General features: G+C 44.3%; 1 protein-coding gene across 5 annotated transcripts in view; it reads left to right on the top strand.

Annotated features, from left to right (window-relative positions):
- The window catches only part of LOC139243544 (uncharacterized), a 333845-nt gene that overhangs the window by 243706 nt on the left and 66783 nt on the right, over positions 1–23356 (top strand). For all 5 annotated transcript variants that reach the window (XM_070870793.1, XM_070870792.1, XM_070870790.1 and 2 more), the window contains 3 exons: positions 7480–7589; positions 8103–8208; positions 8301–8423. In XM_070870793.1, the coding sequence (XP_070726894.1) occupies positions 7480–7589; positions 8103–8208; positions 8301–8423 (339 nt within the window). The remainder of the gene's footprint in view (positions 1–7479; positions 7590–8102; positions 8209–8300; positions 8424–23356) is intronic.

Below are 23356 nucleotides of genomic sequence, written 5' to 3'. Positions count from 1 at the left end.
GTTGGTACCACCCTTCAAAGGTATTCAGACAATATCCCTCCTTTTCCCAGGGCTCTGCAGATATGGGGTAAAATGATAAACTAGAGGATTCCATCATCTTCCCGTCGCCCAATGGTGGGTATACTACCAGATGCAACTCTTATCATCCTAGGGAATTGGCGTGTGCCGTTCTGGTAGATATACCATTCTACTACTTCTGACAGATGAAGTGGGATAGGTCTAAGAGGAATCCCTCCCTTACAGTGGAGAGAGGTTTGGGTACATATCCAACAACCTCCTTCTTTGTTGTTTTCCGTAGCGTATTTGTGGGACATATACAAGAAGGTGTTTACATGCAATTCGGGTATTACAGGTATTATAAGTGTCACAAGGAAACATAGTCCTAATATCCATTTCCCTTTACTGATGGGGTTGGTGATTCCTTTTCCTTGTGTCCTGGAGCTCTTTTGCAGTGTGAGGCGTGGATCCATGTTGGTCTCTCCTTTATCTTCAGGGCAGTATTGGTGGTCAACAGGGCCTGAAATGGACCTTCAAATCTTGGGTGAAGACTATTTTTCCTCTTGAACACCTTCACGTACACGAACTCGCCAGGCTCCAAACTATGGGATCTTCCTTCAGCAGGATCAATTTGGGCTTCCTTTACCTGGGAATGAAAGCTAGAAATACATTTTGTTAAAGCAATACATTTTGTTAAAACAATGCAATAGTTTAGCATATTTTCTTCCATTTTGTGGACATCCATTTGTTTAGCAGTAAACGGTGCAGAAAAAGGCAAACGTTGGGGATGTCCCATGACGATTTCATGTGGTGATAATCCTGTCGTTCTATTTGTTGCTGATCACATTACCATTACTGCCAAAGGTAACAGTTCGACCCATTTGAGTCCAGTCTCATCACATAACTTTGCTAGTTTATTCTTCAACATTCCGTTGTATCTCTCCACCAATCCAGCTGACTGTGGGTGATAACTGAATTGGAAATATTGGTCGATTTGTAACGCTCGACACACTTCTTTCACAACTGTCCCAGTAAAATGTGACCCATTGTCACTTGAGTGTTGTACAGGTATGTCAAATCGTGGCACAATTTCTTTTAACAAATGCTTAGCGACAGTAGTTGCGTCATTCTTTTTACATGGAAAAGCTTCAACCCATTTAGAAAACACATCTATAATTACTAATACATACTTAAATCCCATGCATGGGGATAATTCAATAAAATCCATTTGCAAATTTACAAAAGGTCCTGTTGGATTTGGGTGGGAGGCAGCCTGTTTTCTGTTTTTCCCGGATTCATGGTTTGGCAGATAACACATTTTTCACTAATTTGTTTTGCAATTGCAGAAATACCTGGCGCATACCATGTTTTTAAAATATAGTCTGCCATCGCCCCTTTGCCCGCATGTGTGAAAGTATGAACACAGCGGGCAATCCATGGGAGCAAAGCTCTGGGTGCCACCATGCGGCCGTCATGGTGAACCCATACTCCCTCAGGTGTTTTATCGCATTGATTCTGTGCCCAGGTTAACACCTCCTCAGCAGTGGCCTGTGACTGAAAGGCCAATACATCATTAATTGTGGGCGGCGTATCAATGGGTTTTGTACGTTGAAGCACGTAGGCTGACACCTGAAGTCCTGTGTCTGACATGGCGGCATTTCGAGCAGCCCTATCAGCTCCATCATTGCCTAACGCAATGTCGTCTCGGTGGCCCGTGTGTGCTTGACACTTAATTACTGCAATTCTTTGTGGACATTGTAAGGCACATAAGGGTTTTTTTACTTGCTCGGCATTCTTAATCGTTGAGCCCGCAGAGGTTAAATAGTCCCTGAGTTTCCAAATCTGTCCATAATCATGAGCAATTCCGAATGCATATCGTGAGTCCGTATAGATATTAATGACCCATTGTGTTGCCAGTATACATACATGTGTGAGGGCAAATAACTCCGCCTGCTGTGCTGAAAACGTATTTGTTAGGGCTGCCGCTTCCACAGTGGAGTGGCATGAGGTAACGGCGTAACCAGCGCGGCACTGGCCATGTTCATTTCTTAGAGCTGATCCGTCGACAAAATAGACTCATTCTGGATTGTTGAAGGGTGTCTCGCTTAGGTCGATGCGTGGCTTGGTGACCAACTGAGTCACAGTCCCGCAGCAATGAGGGGTGCCATCCTCAGCAGTTGGAAGAAGCGTGCTTGGGTTAAGGGTCGTGCAATGTTTAATCGTTAAGCTGGCATTTGATAGTAGCTCTACCTCATATTTAGTTGTGCGGGCTGATGTGAGATGTTGAGTGGCGTATTTAGTGAGTAGTATCTCAACGGAGTGTGGAACGTGCAAGACGGTGTGGTGATTTAAAGTGATCGTTTGAGCCTGCTGAACAGCATAGTAAGCTGCAGGAAGGCATCTCGGCAAACCTCGTGCTACTGGGTCCAATTGTGTACTAAAATACGCGATGGGCCGCTGTCTGTCCCCGTGTATCTGAGTAAGAACGGACTGAGCAAAGCCTGACTTATGGTGGACGAATAGATTAAAAGGCTTTGCATAATCTGGAAGTCCCAAAGCGGCGTGGTAATAAGAGACTGTTTAAGGGATGTGAAAGCACGGGTGTTGGGTAGTAAAATTTGCTTGAGGCCTGGTGGGAACCTGAATTTGTGTATTACTATTACCGCGACCTCCACTTTGTTGTGGGGGCCAATTCTGCTGGAACTGTTGGGTTCCTTGCGACGGACAATTTCTTGCCCAATGTCCCGTTTGTCTGCAGTTATAGCAGTTCCCACTATAATTCTGCCCTTGCCCTGGACGGTTCATATTACCCCTATTTCTCCGGCCAAATCCTCTCCTTTTTCCACGCCCTCTCCCTCTGCTTTGTTGAAAATATTGAGGATATTGTTGTGGGTTTAGTGGGTATTGAGTTGGTTGCTGGAAGTCTATTACGGGCTCCGTGGGTTGTTCCATGAGTATACATGTTTTGCCTTTACTTTCCCTATTTCTTTCCTGTAAATCCTTAAGAGTGGATACTAACTGCGGGAGGGTCTTTTGGCGCCACCCGAGGCATACTAACTTCAGTGGGTCTCTAAGTTCTGGTCGTAGACCATTTACTACCGCACTGACCATTGGTGCTTGGTATTGTTCTTTAGTCATTCCTGAACATTGATCCATGATTTCCCCCATTCTTTCTACATAGTTCTCCACATCCTCATTCTTTTTCTGTGTGGTCTCCATTATTTTTGTCCAGTTTATCTTTTTAGGGAAGGCAGTTATCAAACCTTGCCAACAGTCCCGCCAAAAGTTGTCTGGGGGTCTAGTTGCAGAGCCCGCGTCAGCACCTTGACGATGTGTTGTAAAACCATCAAAGTGTCCTTCAAACGCTTTCCACCTTGCTTCCTTCAGCCAACCTTTTAGTAGAACCTCCATATCCATAATACTTGGCTCATGGCACAGGACTATGGTACGTAATTCATCCAGCGCCATGTCCAACTGTATTCTGGGGTCTGGGAGACTGCCTATCATGGTCCTTAATTCAGATGGAGTCCAGGGCTGGTGAACCGCCACTGGCTTTCCACCCTGAGGATCTAGGAAGTATCCATGTAGGTCAGGGTTAAGTGTCATGGCTTGTATTAGTGACGAGTCAGTTCCTGCAGCCCCTGCTCTCTCTGTTGTCTGTCTTGTTCTGCTAACTGTGCCACTCTCACCACTTCCTGCTGTCTTGCTATATCCTGCAATTGAACTTGTCTCTGTGCTGTTTGGAGTCTAGTATTGTCAGCTGGCGATCCCCCTGAGGCTTCCTGGGGGGGCGCCACTGCCTCACCACCGCCTCCTCCTCCTCCTGGTTGAGGTTGTTGGTCTGTTGGCTGATTATTAACGAGACCATGAACGGGCAGGGGTAGACCATCTAGCTGGGGGTCGCCTACTTGGCCCTGATTATTATTAGCATTTGGGTTTGGTAGTGGGCTTTGTACTGGCAGACATGGCGGTGGTGCATAAGAGTTATCTAATTCTTGTTGCAGTTCTTCCTCGTCCTCCTGTGTCCACTGAGGGGCACTTGGTCTGTGTCCCTCAGTCTGCCTAACTACCATTTGTTTATGGCTTTCTACATCCCCTTTACCCTCTTCAACTTGCTGTTTCTTTTTCTTTTTTACCTCCTTCATTACTAGCTTCTATGCTTCTTTCGCATCATCTTTCGGCTTCTCGTTTCCGATCGTTGAAAGCTGACCAATTTATTTTCTTTTTACCCCTTCTACCTGGGTCTGTATCCACAAGGCATTCCTCAAGACACGTTATTCTCTCGAAATTAAATGAACCATCAGGTGGAAATAGCCTGTTTTCATCCTTAGTCCATTTTACCCATTCTTTTAGGTGGTCAATTGAAGACTGACCACAATTCTGGAGCATGAAAAAGGCTGGTGTGCCCTTTGGTGGTGGTTTGCCTGCTCCGGCACCCATATTTAACTGGTTGAGATATCACAGTTCTCTGTATCACAGTCCTCTCGCTCCAACCGAGTACCCTATGCCCAATTCACCTGGCCGTCACGTGACCCATTTGGGTTCTTAATTCGGCCTCAGTCTGGGTGTTTGAGATATTGTTGGACACGAGTCACACGCTGCTGATCAACCGATCACTGTTTTGTCTCAACTAATTTATACGTTTCTGAAACACAACCTCCCCTGTTGATTTCCCTGTTATGTCTTCCTAAGAGCTCATAGACAATTGACGCACATAACAATATTATGAAGACAATAAAAAACGCGAAAACCCAAAGGGGTGCACAGATCATAATCCTTATGCTTTAACTGAACAAATAATCAATTCTCAGTCTGCGTTGTACGCTCCTTCAGACTGAGTCCTTAACTTATTCTAAATTACCCCATCAAACAAAGGTCCTCATCTTATCACACAAGGATGACTTATCCTATCACTAATTTCAATGATCCTATCACACAAGGATCGCGTCCCATCTTATTTCTCCCTATCACACAAGGGTATTTGTTTCTACCACACAAGAAACAGGGACCTTTTAATGACGTCTTTTCTTACCTTCCCCCCTTTACAATCTGCCGGCCTGCTTCAGGGCTGAATTTTTTTGCTTTTCGGAATCTGCCTCCTCTTACTGTCAAGCTGAAAGAGGAAGTGATTACAAACATGTAACTCAATCCTGAAAGGAGTCTTACGATCGCAGCACTTCTGCCGAGACAAACAGACTACACTCGCGCTCTCTCCAAGGAAGGGCTCCTTTAGTAACATAAATGTCACCAATAACTGGCCAGTTAGAGTCCTTCCCTAGAGAGTCACCGTGTTCTTGTCCGTTTACTCACCGGCACGTAGTTTGCGATCTCGGTGGAACCTCCAAGGAATTCTGTCGAAGACACCGATTCAAGATAAGACTCTTAACACAAGCAGACCATCAGATTGTTAGTTTATTGTTGCTTGTATACAAGGGGAGAGTGCCCTAGACAGGGTACCAACTCCGGTAATACACTGAAATTGGAACATATTTATACACCCAAGTAAACAACTCCTATCATATGTGATGGTTCCTCTTTTTTTTGTAATAGTGCAGAGTCTAGCAGTTAATTTAATTACCTCATCAGTGTTATCCAATGGATAATTGTCTTAGCTACCCTTTCCTTATTTTGGGATAACCTTTCCTTGCCCCCTGTACACACTGTCTGTTTTTTTTGGTTATCACATCCTATTTGTGATTATAATTAGACAGAGAAGACAGATGACCTTAGCTGCTGTGAGGTATTGCAACCCGTGGTTTCAACTGCTGACAGCTTGTTTGCTGAAGTAAGCTCTAATTCCTAGGTTGACCAAATATAATGTCCCAGCAAGCCTTGCAATCTATGGTTGCTCTTTTTCTATCTTTCCACATTGGTGACTATGAGGGAGAGGCATGACACTATATAACGATGAGGGTGAGTGTCAGTGGATAGATGGGGATGTGAGGAAGTGCATAGGCAGAGAGGGATGGGTGCAACTGCAGGGTAAGTGGCTGTGAGGAGTAATGTGTTGCAGTAGGCTCGAAAAGGCAGAGTGAGGGGGGTTTGAATGATACGCACATCAGAATGTTGGTGAACGTGTCATTGCTCTCACCTTTCCTGTCCTGGTTATGTCATTAAGCCACTTCCTGCATTGAATTCAGAAGCGTGGCACTACGCTCATGCTGCTGACCTCTTCTGCCACCTCCAACCACGCCATCTTGTTTTCCCCAGCAGGATTCTCCCAACCATTGGTAAGGAAGAGTATTTTCCTCCCAGTCCTCACAGCCCCCAGCAGCACAGCCAAGAAGACATCCGTGAAGCAGGATGCACCCTTGGACCATTTCACTTCCATTTTTGACCTTACTCTTCTCTTCCCAACTTCAGCTGCTTCAACTTACATGTTTGGATTGTCGCTTTAAATACTGAAGTTGAGATCGTGTCATGTGGGTCATCTTTGGACAGAAATCCAGAAATAAAATGCTGAAGAAGTAGCTGCATTAAAAAGCCACTGACAGATGCGCTTAACATATTTCTGGGTTTCACATGCTCTTCGGGTCCCCCACTCCCAGAGTGTCTGTACATTGAAAACCATCCCAGAGATGATAGATTCCAGTAACCTCCCCACAAATGATGCTGAACTGACAGGTCTGTAGTTACCTGGTTTCTCCCTCCCTTCTTAAATAATGGAGTGACATTTACAATTTTCCAATTCATAGGCACAATTCCTAAATCTGGAGAGCTTTGGAAAATTATGACTAATGCATCTGCAATTTCCTCACCTATCTTTTTTTGTATTCTGGGATGAGAGCCTTCCTGTCCTAGAGATTTGTTTATCGTAAGAACTATTATTTTCTCTACATACTAAATCCACTAAGTTCCTTCCCTTGATTTATATTTAGCTTCTCCTGTACTGCTGGTATTTTGTGCTCTTCCTCTACTGTGAAAACGGATGCAAAGCATTGCTTTACCAAGTCTCTTAATATCCATCATAGTCTCGCCTGCATCTGTCTTTAATGGGCCCACATTCGCATTTACCAATCCCTTTCTCTTTATATATTTATAAAAGCTTTTGTTAACTTTGATAACCCTTGCAAGTTTTTTTTCTTACTCACTTCCTGCACCTCATTACTTTGTTGTATCTCTTTGTTGCTTTTTATAACTTTCACAGTCTGATGGATTTCCACTTTTCCTTGCATTTTTTTAGCTTGCTACTGTCTCTTCATTTGTTGCTCATGATTATTTAACTACAAAAGTGGAGCCTTTGCCTTTTATCTTTTGTATCTTACTTACTTCATTGAATACTTCCCACTGTTATTTTGTAGGTTTACTCATTAACAGTTCAGGCCTGCATGACATTATAAAATCTGCCCCATAGAGTTAACTATATATTCCATGATTCTCACTGAGTTTCCACCATGTATTGTGGAGGTCCTGAGAATCAATGTATATTAATAAATTTACAAAATTCAACTAAACACAGAATTTATATTTCATATAATCTAGATTAAAGATTTGCTTTGCCAACTGGAACAAAGAACGGAACAGTATTTGAAGTTTTATGACTGGAAAAGAAGTACTGTGGAAAAAATACAAAAAGTTTTGTTGAACAAAGAGTAAGTACCTATTGAAAGAGATACCATTTTCTAAATTTTCATTCAGCTGGAGGAATATTGGCAAATTGAGGTAGATGCATAAAGAACCAATTATTTTTTCCTTTTGTTTCTCTCTCTGTTTATGCTGAAGAACATTGAAACGTAGGAGCAAAACTGTCTTTTAGCCCATATGGCTTGATTCATCCTTTAAAGGTAAATTTTCCATGGACTAAAAATCAGGCGTGCTGTGTAATGGGCACAGGATCTTTACTCCAGTGTTCCAGTGAGCGTTCTTAGTGTGTGCTCTCCATGTGTGCTGCTTTGTACCGGGAGCCCCAAAAGTGGAAAATTACTCCTCGGTCCAGCTTTAAGAAATTATTTTGCTTATTTATTTCTACCTTATACCGTTAGCCCCGAACATCCTGGCATAAGTGTCCTCCTGGAATCTTTGCCACTACAGACCCATCCTTTATTCTTAATTTCAAAACCAACCCCATATTTAAAAATCTTATCAATGTTTTAATTGTACCTCAGGTCAATGGGATTACTTTTATCCTCTGCCAGTGAAAACCATGAACAAGTCTTGAAAAACACATTAGAAAAACTGAAGATAGCAAGAGATCAGCTTATTTCAAACACGGTAGGTATGGAAGATGATGTAGGCAACAAATATGGTTTGCAGAAACTACTATTTACTTCAACAATATGCCTGATAATCTGTCAATATTGTAGATTGAACCCTCACTGAAAGAAGCAGCAGAAAAAGCTATGGAAGAATGGAACAATAATAAATCATTCATCAACACAATCGGTATATTCAACCCATATTTTAATGGCAGACATCCTGCGTACAAGGTATGTATCAGTCAGTGTTTCAGTTAATAACTTATGACCTATATGTTTATGAATATAACAATAGCTCTTTCATACTGGGGAACCTTCATAATTGCAATTATTATTGCTAGTAATAACCATTTAAATGAAATTGAGGTTCTTGAATGAGTGGTGACCCAGATTATATCAATGCGATTAAAGCATTTTTCCAGCATGAAAATCTGATAAAATGTGATCTGAAGACGGATTTTCCTGCATCTAGCACTCAAATATCATCTGAAAAACAAGTGTTCCGCACAGAAAAAATGGGTGCTCATGTTTCACTTCTGTCCAGCACCTGTATAGCATTACCCACAAAAAGCTGTATGGCTGGTGGTTGCACATGAAGAGGGCACAGCAATGTGAATTACATACAAATGAATGTCAGGTGGCAGGGTGCAGATCAGAGGCAGACTTCCTTTATAAAAAAACAGGTACTGCTACTTCCTGAGCTGCTATGTAGGTGCTATTTCCAGTCTTGGGCAGGGAGGTTGGCTTCTTCTCACCCCACCTTCCTGCAGATTCTCAAGCAAGAAAACTCCCAGCTTAGAACCGCTGAGGATTCCTTTAAATATTGCTGGAAATGGCCATCTCCTGACTTGTACCCTCCATGGTTCATGGGTGGGAGTAGGAAGTGCCGGTCGTCAGGTGAGCAGAGACTGAAAAATGATCTTGAGCCAGGTGGTCTCATTAATAAATGGAAATCGGAACAAATGACATAGTTACACCTCTACACCATTTTCATCTCTGGCAAAGCTGTAGAAAGTTTTGGGAGACATTTTGCTTACATCAGATAATGACCTTTTGAAATTTAGATTATTTCAACGTGCTTGTTGTTGCTGCTGGGCCTTCTGAACTCTTAAGGGCCTTCTGGCAATTCACTTATTTCTTCATGGGGGTCTTTTTTGGAATTCCACTCTGGCAAAAGGAGGAGGAGAAGAGGAGCAGGAGAAAGGAGAAAACAACTGCAGTCGCAGGGAGGCCAATTAAAAAGAGCAGCAGAGCCCAGCGGGACATAAAGGGAGTGGTAGATCGGGGCCCAAACACCAACCCAGCTGAAGACAAGAAGTAGAAATAACCAAATTCAAAGTGAAGGGAAGTGATTAGTTGGCGAGTTTTTTTCTCTTTTCTGGGGCATTGGTTTGAATTAAAAGCTGGGACTATAAACAAAACCCAAAAACGTAATTAATTAAATATATTCGGATGGCAGGGCAGGAAATGTGTTTCTGCTGTGACATGTGGGAGCTGGTTGACCCCATTGAGGTCCACAGCGACCACATCTGCAGCAAGTGTCTGCAGCTCGAGGAACTTGGGCTCCGTGTTGATGAGCTGGAGTCTGAGCTGCAGACACTACGACACATCAGGGAGGGGGTGAGTTACCTGGACGCTGCATAGCAGGAGCTAGTCACACCAATTAGATTAATTCATTCAAATTTGGTCCGTGGTTAGGTGCAGGAGGGTGTGACTCCAAGTAAGGAAGATATAGGGATCCAGGATGTAATGGTGTAGGAGCCTCAGCCCTTGCTCTTGACCAGCAGGTTCGAGGCTCTTGCTCCCTGTGTGGACGAGAGCAGGGACTGTAGGGAGGATGAGCAAACTGACCACAGCACTGTGGTACAGGGGGTCATTCACGTGGGGGGAATAAAAATAAATTTTGTAGTGGTAGGGGACAGTATCAATAGGGGGCTAGATTCTGTTCTCTGCAGCCGAGAGCGTGAGTCCCGAAGGCTGTGTTGCCTGCCCGATGCCAGGGTTAAGGACATCTCCTCTGGGCTCGAGAGGAACATGGGGCTCAATTTTGGTCCGTTTTTTTTGGAGCAACTTGATTTTTCTGGAGTATCTTAAAAATCCCCATTTTGCACATTCAATTTGCGCCAGTGTAAGTGAGTTAGTTAGGATTTTTTTAGTTTAGTTTTTTTTGCTCAAAAGAGGGCGTTACTAGCCAACTATGCCAGTTTTGGCCATTTAGGCCACTTTGGCCAGCTAATAGTTACTCCAAATCTACTTAGGCCAGCGTATGTGGCCACTTCAGAAAACATAGAAACATAGACATAGAAAATAGGTGCAGGAGTAGGCCATTCAGCCCTTCGAGCCTGCACCGCCATTCAATAAGATCATGGCTGATCATTCCGTCAGTACCCCTTTCCTGCTTTCTCTCCATACCCCTTGATCCGCTTAACCGTAAGAGCCATATCCTCTTGAATATATCCAATGAACTGGCATCAACAACTCTCTGCGGCAGGGAATTCCACAGGTTAACAACTCTTTAAGTAAAGAAGTTTCTCCTCATCTCAGTCCTAAATGGCCTACCCCTTATCCTAAGACTATGTCCCCTGGTTCTGGACTTCTCCAACATTGGGAACATTCTTCCCGCATCTAACCTGTCCAGTCCCATCAGAATCTGATATGTTTCTATGAGATCCCCTCTCATCCTTCTAAACTCCAGTGAATAAAGGCCCAGTTGATCCAGTCTCTCCTCATATTCCAGTCTCTTCTCATATTCCAGCCATCCCTGGAATCAGTCTGGTGAACCTTCGCTGCACTCCCTCAATATCAAGAACGTCCTTTCTCAGACTAGGAGTCCAAAACTGAACATAATATTCCAGGTGAGGCCTCACTAAGGCCCTGTACAACTGAAGTAAGACCTCCCTGCTTCTATATTCAAATCCCCTAGCTATGAAGGCCAACATACCATTTGCCTTCTTTACCGCCTGCTGTACCTGCATGCCAACTTTCAGTGATTGATGAACCATGACACCCAGGTCTCGTTGTACCTCCCCTTTTCCTAGTCTGCTGCCATTCAGATAATCTGCCTTCGTGTTTTTGCCCCCAAAATGGATAACCACATATTTATCCACATTATACTACATCTGCCATGCATTTGCCCACTCACCTGTCACCCTGAAGCCTCTTAGCATCCTCCTCACAGCTCACACCGCCACCCAGTTTAGTGTCATCTGCAAACTTGGAGATATTACACTCTATCCCTTCATCCAAATCGTTAATGTATATTGTAAAGAGCAGGGGTCCCAGCACTGAGCCCTGCGGCACTCCACTGGTCACTGCCTACCATTCTAAAAAGGACCGTTTATCCCAACTCTCTGCTTCCTGTCTGCCAACCAGTTCCCTATCCACGTCAGTATATTACCCCCAATATCATGTGCTTAGATTTTGCACAACAATCTCTTGTGTGGGACCTTGTCAAAAGCCTTCTGAAAGTCCAAATACACCACATCCACCGGTTCTCCCTTGTCCACTCTGCTAGTTACATCCTCAAAAAATTCCAGAAGATTCGTCAAGCATGATTTCCACTTCATAAATCCATGCTGACTTGGTCTGATCCTGTCACCGCTTTCCAAATGCGCTGCTATTTCATCCTTCATGATCGAATCCAACATTTTCCCCACTACTGATGTCAAGCTAACCGGTCTATAATTATCCGTTTTCTCTCTCCCTCCTTTTTTAAAAAGTGGTGTTACATTAGCTACCCTCCAGTCCATAGGAACTGATCCAGAGTCGATAGACTGTTGGAAAATGATCACCAATGCATCCACTATTTCTAGGGCCACTTCCTTGAGCACTCTGGGATGCAGACTATCAGGCCCCGGGGATTTATCGGCCTTCAATCACATCAATTTCCCTAACACAATTTCCCGCCTAATAAGGATATCCTTCAGTTCTTCCTTCTCACTAGACCCACTGTCCCCTAGTACCTTCGGACGGTTATTTATATCTTCTTTTCCTTGAAGACAGAACCGAAGTATTTGTTCAATAGGTCTGCCATTTCTTTGTTCCCCATTATAAATTCACCTGAATCCGACTGCAAGGGACCTACATTTGTCTTTACTAATCTTTTTCTCTTCACATATTTATAGAAGCTTTTGCAGTCAGTTTTTATATTCCCTGCAAGCTTCCTCTCGTACTCTATTTTCCCCTCTTAATTAAACCCTTAGTCCTCCTCTGTTGAATTCTAAACATCTCCCACTCCTCAGGTTTGTTGCCTTTTCTAGCCAATTTATATGCCTCTTCCTTGGCTTTAACACTATCCTTAATTTCCTTTGTTAGCCATGGTTGAGCCACCTTCCCAGTTTTAATTTTACTCCAGACAGGGATGTACATTTGCTGAAGTTCATCCATGTGATCTTTAAATGTTTGCCATTGCTTATCCACCGTCAATCCTTTAAACATAGAAAACATAGAAAATAGGTGCAGGAGTAGGCCATTCGGCCCTTCTAGCCTGCACCGCCATTCAATGAGTTCATGGCTGAACATTCAACTTCAGTACCCCATTCCTGCTTTCTCGCCACACCCCTTGATCTCCCTAGTAGTAAGGACCTCATCTAACTCCTTTTTGAATATATTTAGTGAATTGGCCTCAACAACTTTCTGTGGTAGAGAATTCCACAGGTTCACCACTCTCTGGGTGAAGAAGTTCTTCCGCATCTCGGTCCTAAATGGCTTACCCCTTATCCTTAGACTGTGACCTCTGGTTCTGGACTTCCCCAACATTGGGAACATTCTTCCTGCATCTAACCTGTCTAACCCCGTCAGAATTTTAAATGTTTCTATGAGGTCCCCTCTCATTCTTCTGAACTCCAGTGAATACAAGCCCAGTTGATCCAGTCTTTCTTGATAGGTCAGTCCCGCCATCCCGGGAATCAGTCTGGTGAACCTTCGCTACACTCCCTCAATAGCAAGAATGTCCTTCCTCAGGTTAGGAGACCAAAACTGTACACAATACTCCAGGTGTGGCCTCACCAATGCCCTGTACAACTGTAGCAACACCTCCCTGCCCCTGTACTCAAATCCCCTTGCTATGAAGACCAACATGCCATTTGCTTTCTTAACCGCCTGCTGCACCTGCATGCCAACCTTCAATGACTGATGTACCATGACACCCAGGTCTCTTTGCACCTCCCCTTTTCCTAATCTGTCACCATTCAGATAATAGTCTGTCTCTCTGTTTTTACCACCAAAGTGGATAACCTCACATTTATCCACATTATACTTCATCTGCCATGCATTTGCCCACTCACCTAACCTATCCAAGTCGCTCTGCAGCCTCACAGCATCCTCCTCGCAGCTCACACTGCCACCCAACTTAGTGTCATCCGCAAATTTGGAGATACTACATTTAATCCCCTCATCTAAATCATTAATGTACAGTGTAAACAGCTGGGGCCACAGCACAGAACCTTGCGGTACCCCACTAGTCACTGCCTGCCATTCTGAAAAGTACCCATTTACTCCTACTCTTTGCTTCCTGTCTGACAACCAGTTCTCAATCCATGTCAGCACACTACCCCCAATCCCATGTGCTCTAACTTTGCACATCAATCTCTTGTGTGGGACCTTGTCGAACGCCTTCTGAAAGTCCAAATATACCACATCAACTGGTTCTCCCTTGTCCACTCTACTGGAAACATCCTCAAAAATTCCAGAAGATTTGTCAAGCATGATTTCCCTTTCACAAATCCATGCTGACTTGGACCTATCATGTCACCTCTTTCCAAATGCACTAAGTATCATTTGCCAGTCTATTCTAGCCAATTAACGCCTCATACTGCCGAAGTTACCTTTCCTTAAGTTCAGAACCCTAGTTTCCGAATTAACTTTGCCACTCTCCATCTTAATAAGGAATTCTACCATATTATGGTCACTTTTCCCCAAGGGGCCTCGCACAACAAGATTGCTAATTAGTCCCTTCTCATTACACAATACCCAGTCTAAGATGGCCAGCTCCCTGGTTGGTTCCTCTACATATTGTTCGAGAAAACCATCCCTAATACACTCCAGGATATCGTCCTCCACCGCATTGCTTCCAGTTAGGTTAGCCCAATCAATGTGTAGATTAAAGTCGTCCATGATTACTGCTGTACCTTTATTGCACACATCCCTTATTTCATGTTTGATGCTGTCCCCAACCTCTACTACTATTTGGTGGCCTATACACAACTCCCACTAGCGTTTTCTGCTCTTTGGAATTCCGCAGCTCCACACATACCGATTCCACATCATCCAGGCTAATGTCCTTCCTTACAATTGCATTGATTTCATCTTTAACCAGCAACGCCACCCAGTCTCCTTTTCCTTTCTGTCTATCCTTCCTAAATGCTCAATACCCCTGGATATTGAGTTCCCAGCCTTGGTCCCCTGGAGCCATGTCTCCGTGATGCCAATCACATCGTATCGGTTAACTGCTATCTACGCAGTTAATTCATCCACCTTATTCCTAATACTCCTCGCATTGAGGCACAGAGCCTTCATGCTTGTTTTTTTTTAAACACACTTTGCCCCTTTAGAATTTTGCTGTAATGTGGCCCTTTTTGTTTTTTGCCTTGGGTTTCTCTGCCCTCCACTTTTACTATTCTCCTTTCTATATTTTGCTTCTGACTCCATTTTATTTCCCTCTGTCTCCCTGCATAGGTTCCCATCCTCCTGCCATATTAGTTTAACTCCTCCCCAACAGCACTAGAAAACACTCCCCCTAGGACATTGGTTCCGATCCTGCACAGGTGCAGACCGTCCGGTTTGTACTGATCCCACCTCCCCCAGAACCGGTTCCAATGTCCCAGGAATTTGAATCCCTCCCTTCTGCACCACTCCTCAAGCCACGTATTCATCTGAGCTATCCTGTGATTCCTACTCTGACTAGCACGTGGCACTGGTAGCAATCCTGAGATTACTACTTTTGAAGTCCTACTTTTTAATTTAGCTCCTAGCTCCCTAATTTGCATCGTATGACCTCATCCCGTGTTTTACCTATGTCATTGGTACCTGTATGCACCACGACAACTGGTTGTTCGCCCTCCCTGTCCTGCACCCGCTCCGAGACATCCTTGACCCTTGCACCAGGGAGGCAACATACCATCCTGGAGTCTCGGTTGCGGCCGCAGAAACGCCTATCTATTCCCCTTACAATTGGATCCCCTATCACTATTGCTCTCCCACTCTTTTTCCTGCCCTCCTGTGCAGCAGAGCCAGCCATGGTGCCATGAATTTGGCTGCTCCCCCCTAATGAGTCATCCCCCTCAACAGTACTCAAAGCAGTGTATCTGTTTTGCAGGGGGATGACCGCAGGGGATCCCTGCACTACCTTCCTTGCACTGCTCTTCCTGTTGGTCTTCCATTCCCTATCTGGCTGTGTACCCTTGACCTGCGGTCAGACCAACTCACTAAACGTGTTATTCACGTCATTCTCAACACAAGCAGCTACGATTCCTTTTAAAAATGGCCGATTGCTAAATTTCGACGCTACTGCGCATGCGCGGACATCACGACACGACTCCAATGCGTACATGCAGACGGCCCGGCACTGTTTTCAGCGCAGGATGCTGGCTCCGCCCCCAACTCGACTGGCCACGCTGTGCGACGACCGAGGAGAGGCCAGACAGCAGCCAAAATGGGAAGAGATTTTTTTCGGCGCACTTATCAACGGAGAAAAGCGGCGCATCTCTGGTAAGTGCACCGAAAAAAGGGGTGGGCCAAAATTGAGCTGTTGGAGTGGGAGGGGGAAGATCCAGTTGTCGTGGTCCACATTGGTAGAACAAAGAAAGAGGTTCTGCTGAGGAATTATTAGCAGCTAGGGACCAAATTAAAAAGCAGAACCACAAAGGTAATAATCTCTGGATTACTACCTGAGCCACAAGCAAATTTGCATAGGGTAAGTAAGATCAGAGAGTTAAACACGTGGCTCAAAGACTGGTGTGGGAGAAGTGAGTTTTGGTCGTTGGACACTGACACCAGTACTGGGGTAAGAGGGAGCTGTTCCATTCGGACGGGCTCCACTTAGACCGTGCTGGGACTAAGGTCCTGGAGAATCAAATAACTAGGGCTGTAGAGGGGGCTTTAAACTAATTAGTGGGGAAAAGGGTTCAGGTGACGGAAAATTTAAAAAGTCAAAGAATAAGGGGAAGTCAATAGAGCAGGGTAGCACTGGGGGAAAAGAAAAGCAGAGCGTGACAGGAAGGGACAGAATGTACAAATATAATGGTGAATCAGAAATTGGGGTCAAAGCAGGAAAAAATGGTAAAAAAAAACTTAAAAGCTCTTTATCTGAATGCATGCAGCATTCATTCAAAATAGATGCATTGATGGCACAAATAGATACAAATGGGTATGATCTGATAGCCATTACAGAGACATGGTTGCAAGGTGACCAAGGCTGGAAACTAAATATTCAGGATATTTCACAATTCAGAAGGACAGAAAGGAAAAGGAGGTGGGTAGCTCTGTTAATAAAGGATGAGATCAGTGCAGTAGTGAGAAACGATATTGACTCAGAAGATCAAGATGTTGAATCAGTTTGGGTGGAGATAAGAAATAATAAGGGGAAAAAGTCATTAGTGGGCATAGTATATAGGCTTCCTAACAGTAGCTATACTGTTTGACAGAGTATAAATCAAGAAATAATGGAGGCTTGTAAAAAGGAATGGCAATAATCATGGGCGATTTTAACCTTCATATTGATTGGACAAAGCAAATTGGCCAGAGTAGCCTTGAGGAGGAGTTCATAGAGTGTATCCAGGATAGTTTCCTTAAGCAGTACGTTGCGGAACCAACCAGGAAGCAGGCTATCTTAGATCTGATACTGTGTAATGAGACAGGATTAATAAACAACTCCTAGTAAAGGATCCTCTAGGAATGAGTGACCATAACATGGTTGAATTTCAAGTTCAGTTGGAGGCTGAGAAAGTTGGATCTCAAACCAGTGTCCTAAGCTTAAATAAGTGAGACTGCAAAGGTATGAGGGCAGAGTTAGCTAAACTGGATGAGGGGAAATAGATTAAAGTATGGGACAGTTGATGAACAGTGGCAGATATTTAAGGAGATATTTCATAACTCGCAACAAAAATAGATCCCAATGAGAAGGAAAGGACTGTAAGATAAGGGATACCCATCCATGGCTAACTAAGGAAATAAGGGATGGTATCAAATTGAAAACAAGAGCATACAAAGTGGCCAAGACTGGTGGGAGGCCAGAGGATTGGGAAACTTTTAAAAGCCAGCAAAGAACGACTAAAAAAATTATAAAGGGAGGGAAGATAGATCATGAAATTAAACTAGCACGAAATATAAAAACAGATCGTAAGAGTTTCTACAGGTACATAAAAATGAAAAGAGTGGCTAAGGTAAATGTTGGTCCCATAGAGGATGAGACTGGGGAAGTAATAATGGGAAATAGGGAAATGGCAGAGACTTTGAACAAAATCAGTCTTCACAGTAGAAAACACTAAAAACATCCCAATTGTGGATACTCAAGGGGTTATAGGGAGGGAGGAAATTAATACAATCATTATCATTAAAGAAGTAATACTCGGTAAAATAATGGGACTAAAGGCGGACAAGTACCCTGGACCTGATGGCTTGCATCCTAGGGTCCTAAAAGAAGTAGCTGCAGAGATAGTGGTTGCATCAGTTGTAATCGAACCAAAATTCCCTGAATTCTGGGGAGGTCCCAGTGGATTGGAAAACCGTAAATGCAACGCCTCTATTTAAAAAAGGAGGCAGACAGAAAGCAGGAAACTATAGACCAGTTAGCCTAACATCTGTCGTTGGGAAAATGCTGGAGTCCATTATGAAGGAAGCAGTAGCAGGACATTTGGAAAAGCATAATTCAATCAAGCAGAATCAGCATGGTTTTATGAAAGGGAAATCAGGTTTGACAAATTTGTTGCAGTTCTTTGAGGATGTATCGAGCAGAGTGGATAAAGGGAAACCAGTAGATGTGATGTAATTGGATTTCCAGAAGGCATTCGATAAGGTGCCACATAAAAGGTTACTACACAAGATAAAAGTTCATGGGGTTGAAATAATATATCGCATGGATAGAGGATTGGCTAACTAACAGAAAACAGAGAGTCGGGATAAACGGGTCATTTTCTGGTTGGCAATCAGTAACTAGTGGGGTGCCGCAGGGATCAGTGGTGGGGCCTCAATTATTTACAATCTATATTAATAACTTGGATGAAGGGACTGAGTGTAATGTAGCCAAGTTTGCTGATGATACAAAAATGGGTGGGAAAGCAAATTGTGAGGAAAACACAAAAAATTTGCAAAGCGATATAGACAGGCTAAGTGAGTGGACAAAAATTTGGCAGATAGAATATAATGGGGAAAGTGTGAGGTTATCCACTTTGGCAGAAAAAATAGAAAAGCAAATTATAATTTAAATGGAGAAAAATTGCAAAGTGCTGCAGTGCAGAGGGACCTGGGGGTCCTTGTGTATGAAACACAAAAAGTTAATATGCAGGTACAGTAAGTAAGGTAATCAGGAAGGCAAATGGAATGTTGGCCTTTATTGCAAGGCGGATAGAGTAATAAAGCAAAGAAGTCCTGCTACAACTGTACTGGGTACTGGTGAGACCACACCTGGAGTACTGCGTACAGTTTTGGTCTCCTTATTTAGGGAAGGATATACTAGCAATGGCGGCTGTTTAGAGAGGTTTCACTGGGTTAATTCAGAGATGAGGGGGTTTACTTATGAAGATAGGTTGAGTAAGTTGGGCCTATACTCATTGGAGTTCAGAAGCATGAGAGGTGATCTTATTGAAACTTATAAGATAATGAGGGGGCTTGACAAGATGGATGCAGAGAGGATATTTCCACTCGTAGGGGAACCTAAAACTAGGGGACAAAGTCTCAGAATAAGGGTCACCCATTTAAAACCGAGATGAGGAGGAATTTCTTCTCTCAGAGTGTTGTAAATCTGTAGAATTCTCTGCCCCAGAGAGCTGTGAAAGCTGGGTCATTGAATATATTTAAGGCGGAGATAGACATAATTTTTGAGCAATAAGGGAATAAAGGGTTATGGGGAGCGGGCAGGAAAGTGGAGCTGAGTCCATGATCAGATCAGCCATGATCTTATTAAATGTCAGAGCAGGCTCGAGGGGTCAAATGGCCTACTTGTGCTCCTATTTCTTATGTTCTTATGTTCTAAGCTTGTTGCAGTCCTTACCCTCCCAACGGAGTGAATAGGTCCAATGCAACCTACCTCCTGTTCTGTGAGGAGCAGTGCATAAGGAGGCTTCACTTCTCTAGGTACCTTATTCGCCTCTGGCTCTTTCTAGGCTGTCGCAGGGGATATTAGAAACATCAGTCAGTCTGCTGTGCATGCTTGCATTGACGAGGTGACTGATGACTTGTTTGTTGGAGCAAAAAGTTTTATCCCCTTCCCTCTGAACAGCCAGAAGCAGAACGATAATGATGTGGGGTTTGCACAGATATCACAAATCCCTCAAGTCCAGGATCTCACATAGTGACTGAACACATTGCCCTGCAACCTCATTCAGACAAGCTCACTACCTTCATAAATCACAAGTGCTTCCACTGACACTGACAAAATACTGAAAGAAGGAAAGGGCAAACAGTTGCCTGCAGCTCTTCAGGAGCAGCTCATTGAAGAGCGGTTCAATGCCACAATCCTTGCTCTACTCCATAAATAGTCTTGTCCAACTTCTCTCCCAGTCAAGAAAGTCATAGGGAGGTTCGAGGCCATGGAATGATTTAATGTCAAGGACAATCATTTTACCTATAAGGTTTTTGAGAGACTGGGAGCAGTGCAGATCAGCAAGTATATGGGAAATAGGTGAGCAGGACTTGGTGTGGGATAGAATATGAACAGAAGAGACTTAGATGAGCTGTAGTTTATGGAGGGTGGAAGATGGGAGGGCATTCAGGCAAACTATGTAGTATTCAATTGTGGAAGTGATGTAAGCATGTATGTAGGTTTCAATGGAAGACGGGCTGAGGTAGGGGAAGAGGTGGCCGATGCTATGAAGATGATTTTCGTGATGGAAAGTGTTAAGTCTTGAATAAAGAGTCAGACTAGATACTGCAAGCTCAAAGTAAGTGTGACCGTAGTCCTTTATTACAGTTCTCAGACTGCCTCCTTAAATACAGGTGCTCCCAAGGGATTGTGGGATCTCTTGGGACTCCAGGGGATAAGTCCTCTGGTGGTTAGACATGGTATTTACAGGTTTACATACATAACAACACTCCCCCCCCCCCCCCCACAAAGTCAAAAACTATTTACAGTGTGAGTCGATCTGGGGCCTTCCTTTTCCTGGTTGATCGTCTCGGTGCAAATGCTGGTGTTGGTGAGTCGTTTGTTGGGCCTTCGCTGGGCTGCTGTGCAGCCGGCCTTGCTGGGCTGCTGGGGGTGGTTGGTCTATTGTGGGTTGCTCTGGATAGTCTGTAAATCTGAGTTTGGTTTAGTCCAAGTGTTTTCTGCAGGTGAGTCCATTTGCGAATTTGACCACAAACACCCTACTCCCCTCTTTGGCCAAAACAGTGCCAGCAATCCACTTGGGACCTTGTCCATAGTTCAACACAAATACAGGATCATTTACTTCAATTTCACGTGACACATTTGCGCGATCATGATATGTATTCTTTTGAAGCCGCCTGTTCTCTACCTGTTCGTGTAGATCAGGGTGGACTAACGAGAGCCTTGTCTTAAGTGCCCTTTTCATGAGCAGTTCAGTGGAAGGGACCCCGGTGAGCGAGTGTGGTCTTGTGCGGTAATTAAGCAGGACTCGGGATAAGCGAGTCTGCAATGAGCCTTCAGTTACCCTTTTCGAGTTCTGCTTGATTGTTTGGACTGCTCGTTCTGCCTGACCATTGGACACTGGCTTAAATGGGGCAGATGTGACACGTTTGATCCCATTGCGGTTCATGAACTCCTTAAATTCAGCACTGGTAAAACACGGCCCATTGTCACTTACAAGAACATCAGGCAAACATGGCCCGTAGGCTTTCAATGGTGGCAGTGGACGTGCTTGCCGACATTATCACACATTCAATCCATTTGGAGTACGCATCTACAACCACTAAAAACATTTTTCCCAAGAATGTGCCTGCAAAGTCGACATGGACCCTAGACTACGGTTTGGAGGGCCAGGCCCATAAACCTAGTGGCGCCTCCCTGGGTGCAGTACTTAACTGGGAACATAGATTACATTTGTGCACACAGGACTCTAAGTCTGCATCGATACCGGACCACCACACGTGGGATCTGGCTATCGCTTTCATCATCACAATGCCTGGGTGGGTACTGTGAAGATCACTAATGAAAGTGTCCCTGTCCTTTTTTGCACAATTATCTGATTACCCCATAGGAGGCAGCCTGCCTGTATAGACATTTCATCTTTGCGCCACTGGTACGGCTTTATTTATTCCTGCGTCTCTAACAGGACATTAGACCAACTCCTGTGGAGCACACAGTTTTTTTTACTAAGAACAGTAAGGGGTCCTGGATCGTCCAGGTTCTAATCTGTCAGGCGGCAACAGGTGATTGCTCACTCTCGAATGCTTCCATTACCATAACTAAATCTGCGGGCTGTGCGATCTCCACCCCAGTGGTAGACAATGGCAGCCTACTGAGAGCATCGGCACAGTTTTTTGTATCCGTTGTCCGCATACAACTATGCCATCCGCAACGGACAACGGAAGCGCCCATCTCTGGATGTGGGCCGATGCATTCGTATTTATCCCCTTATTTTCAGAAAAGAGCGATATAAGCGGCTTATGGTCAGTTTCCAATTCAAATTTGAGCCCAAACAGATATTGATGCATTTTCTTTACCTCATAAACACACGCTAATGCTTCTTTTTCGATCATACTGTAGGACTTCTGGATGCATAAACAACCGATTGCAATTTCCCAAATTCACTAGCTTGTTGCAATACACACCTGACCCCGTACGACGACACATCACATGCTGATACCAAACGTTTACATGGATCGTACAACACAAGCAATTTCTTTGAACATAACAGCTTCCTAGCTTTCTCAAAGGCATTTTCTTGGCTTTTACCCCATACCCATTCATCTCCTTTACGCAGTAAAGAGTGCAGGGGTTCTAACAATATGTTAAGACCCGGTAAGAAGTTACCAAAATAGTTCAGGAACCCTAGAAACGACCGCAGCTCCGTCACGTTCTGTGGTCTCGGTGCATTCTTGATTGCCTCCGTCTTCGAATCGGTGGGCCTGATGCCGTCCGCCACAATTCTTCTCCCCAGGAACTCCACTTCAGGCACCAGCAAAACGCACTTCGAGCGTTTTAGCCTGAGCCCAACGCGATTAAGCTGACTAAGAACCTCCTCCAGGTTCTGAAGGTGCTCGACAGTGTCCCGACCTGTAACCAAGATTTGGTCCTGGAAGACCACGGTGCACGGGACCAACTTCAGCAAGCTTTCCATGTTCCTCTGGAATATTGCCACGGCCAAACGGGCATCTGTTGTAAACGAAGAGACCTTTGTGTGTGTTGATGCAGGTGAGGCCTTTCGAGGATTCCTCCAGCTTCTGCGTCATGTAGACTGAGGTCAAGTCCAGCTTCGTGAACGCTTTCCCTCCCGCCAGCATCACAAATAGGTCATCTGCCTTTGGTAGCGGGTATTCATCGTGCTGCGAGAAACGATTGATAGTTACTTTGTAATCACCACAGATTCTGATGGTGCCGTCTCCCTTGAGGACTGGAACAATTGGACTGGCCCACTCATTGAATTCGATCGGCGAAATGATGTCCTCTTGTTGCAGCCTGTCCAGCTCGATCTCCACCCTCTCTCTCATCGTGTACGGTACAGCTCTCGCCTTGTAATGGATGGGTCGTGCCCCTGGAATCAAATGGATCTGCACTTTTGCTTCTTGGAACTTCCTGATGCCTGGTTTGAACAGCGAGGGGAAACATAGAAACATAGAAAATAGATGCAAGAGTAGGCCTTTCGGCCCTTCGAGCCTGCACCGCCATTCAATAAGATCATGGCTGATCATTCCTTCAGTACCCCTTTCCTGCTTTCTCTCCATACTCCTGGATCCCTTTAGCCGTAAGGGCCATATCTAACTCCCTCTTGAATATATCCAATGAACTGGCCTCAACAACTCTATGCGGTAGGGAATTCCACAGGTTAACAACT

Source organism: Pristiophorus japonicus, chromosome 2, assembly GCF_044704955.1.
Source record: "Pristiophorus japonicus isolate sPriJap1 chromosome 2, sPriJap1.hap1, whole genome shotgun sequence".
NCBI classification, from domain to species: Eukaryota; Metazoa; Chordata; class Chondrichthyes; family Pristiophoridae; genus Pristiophorus; species Pristiophorus japonicus.
This window is presented reverse-complemented; position numbering and strand designations above follow the sequence as displayed.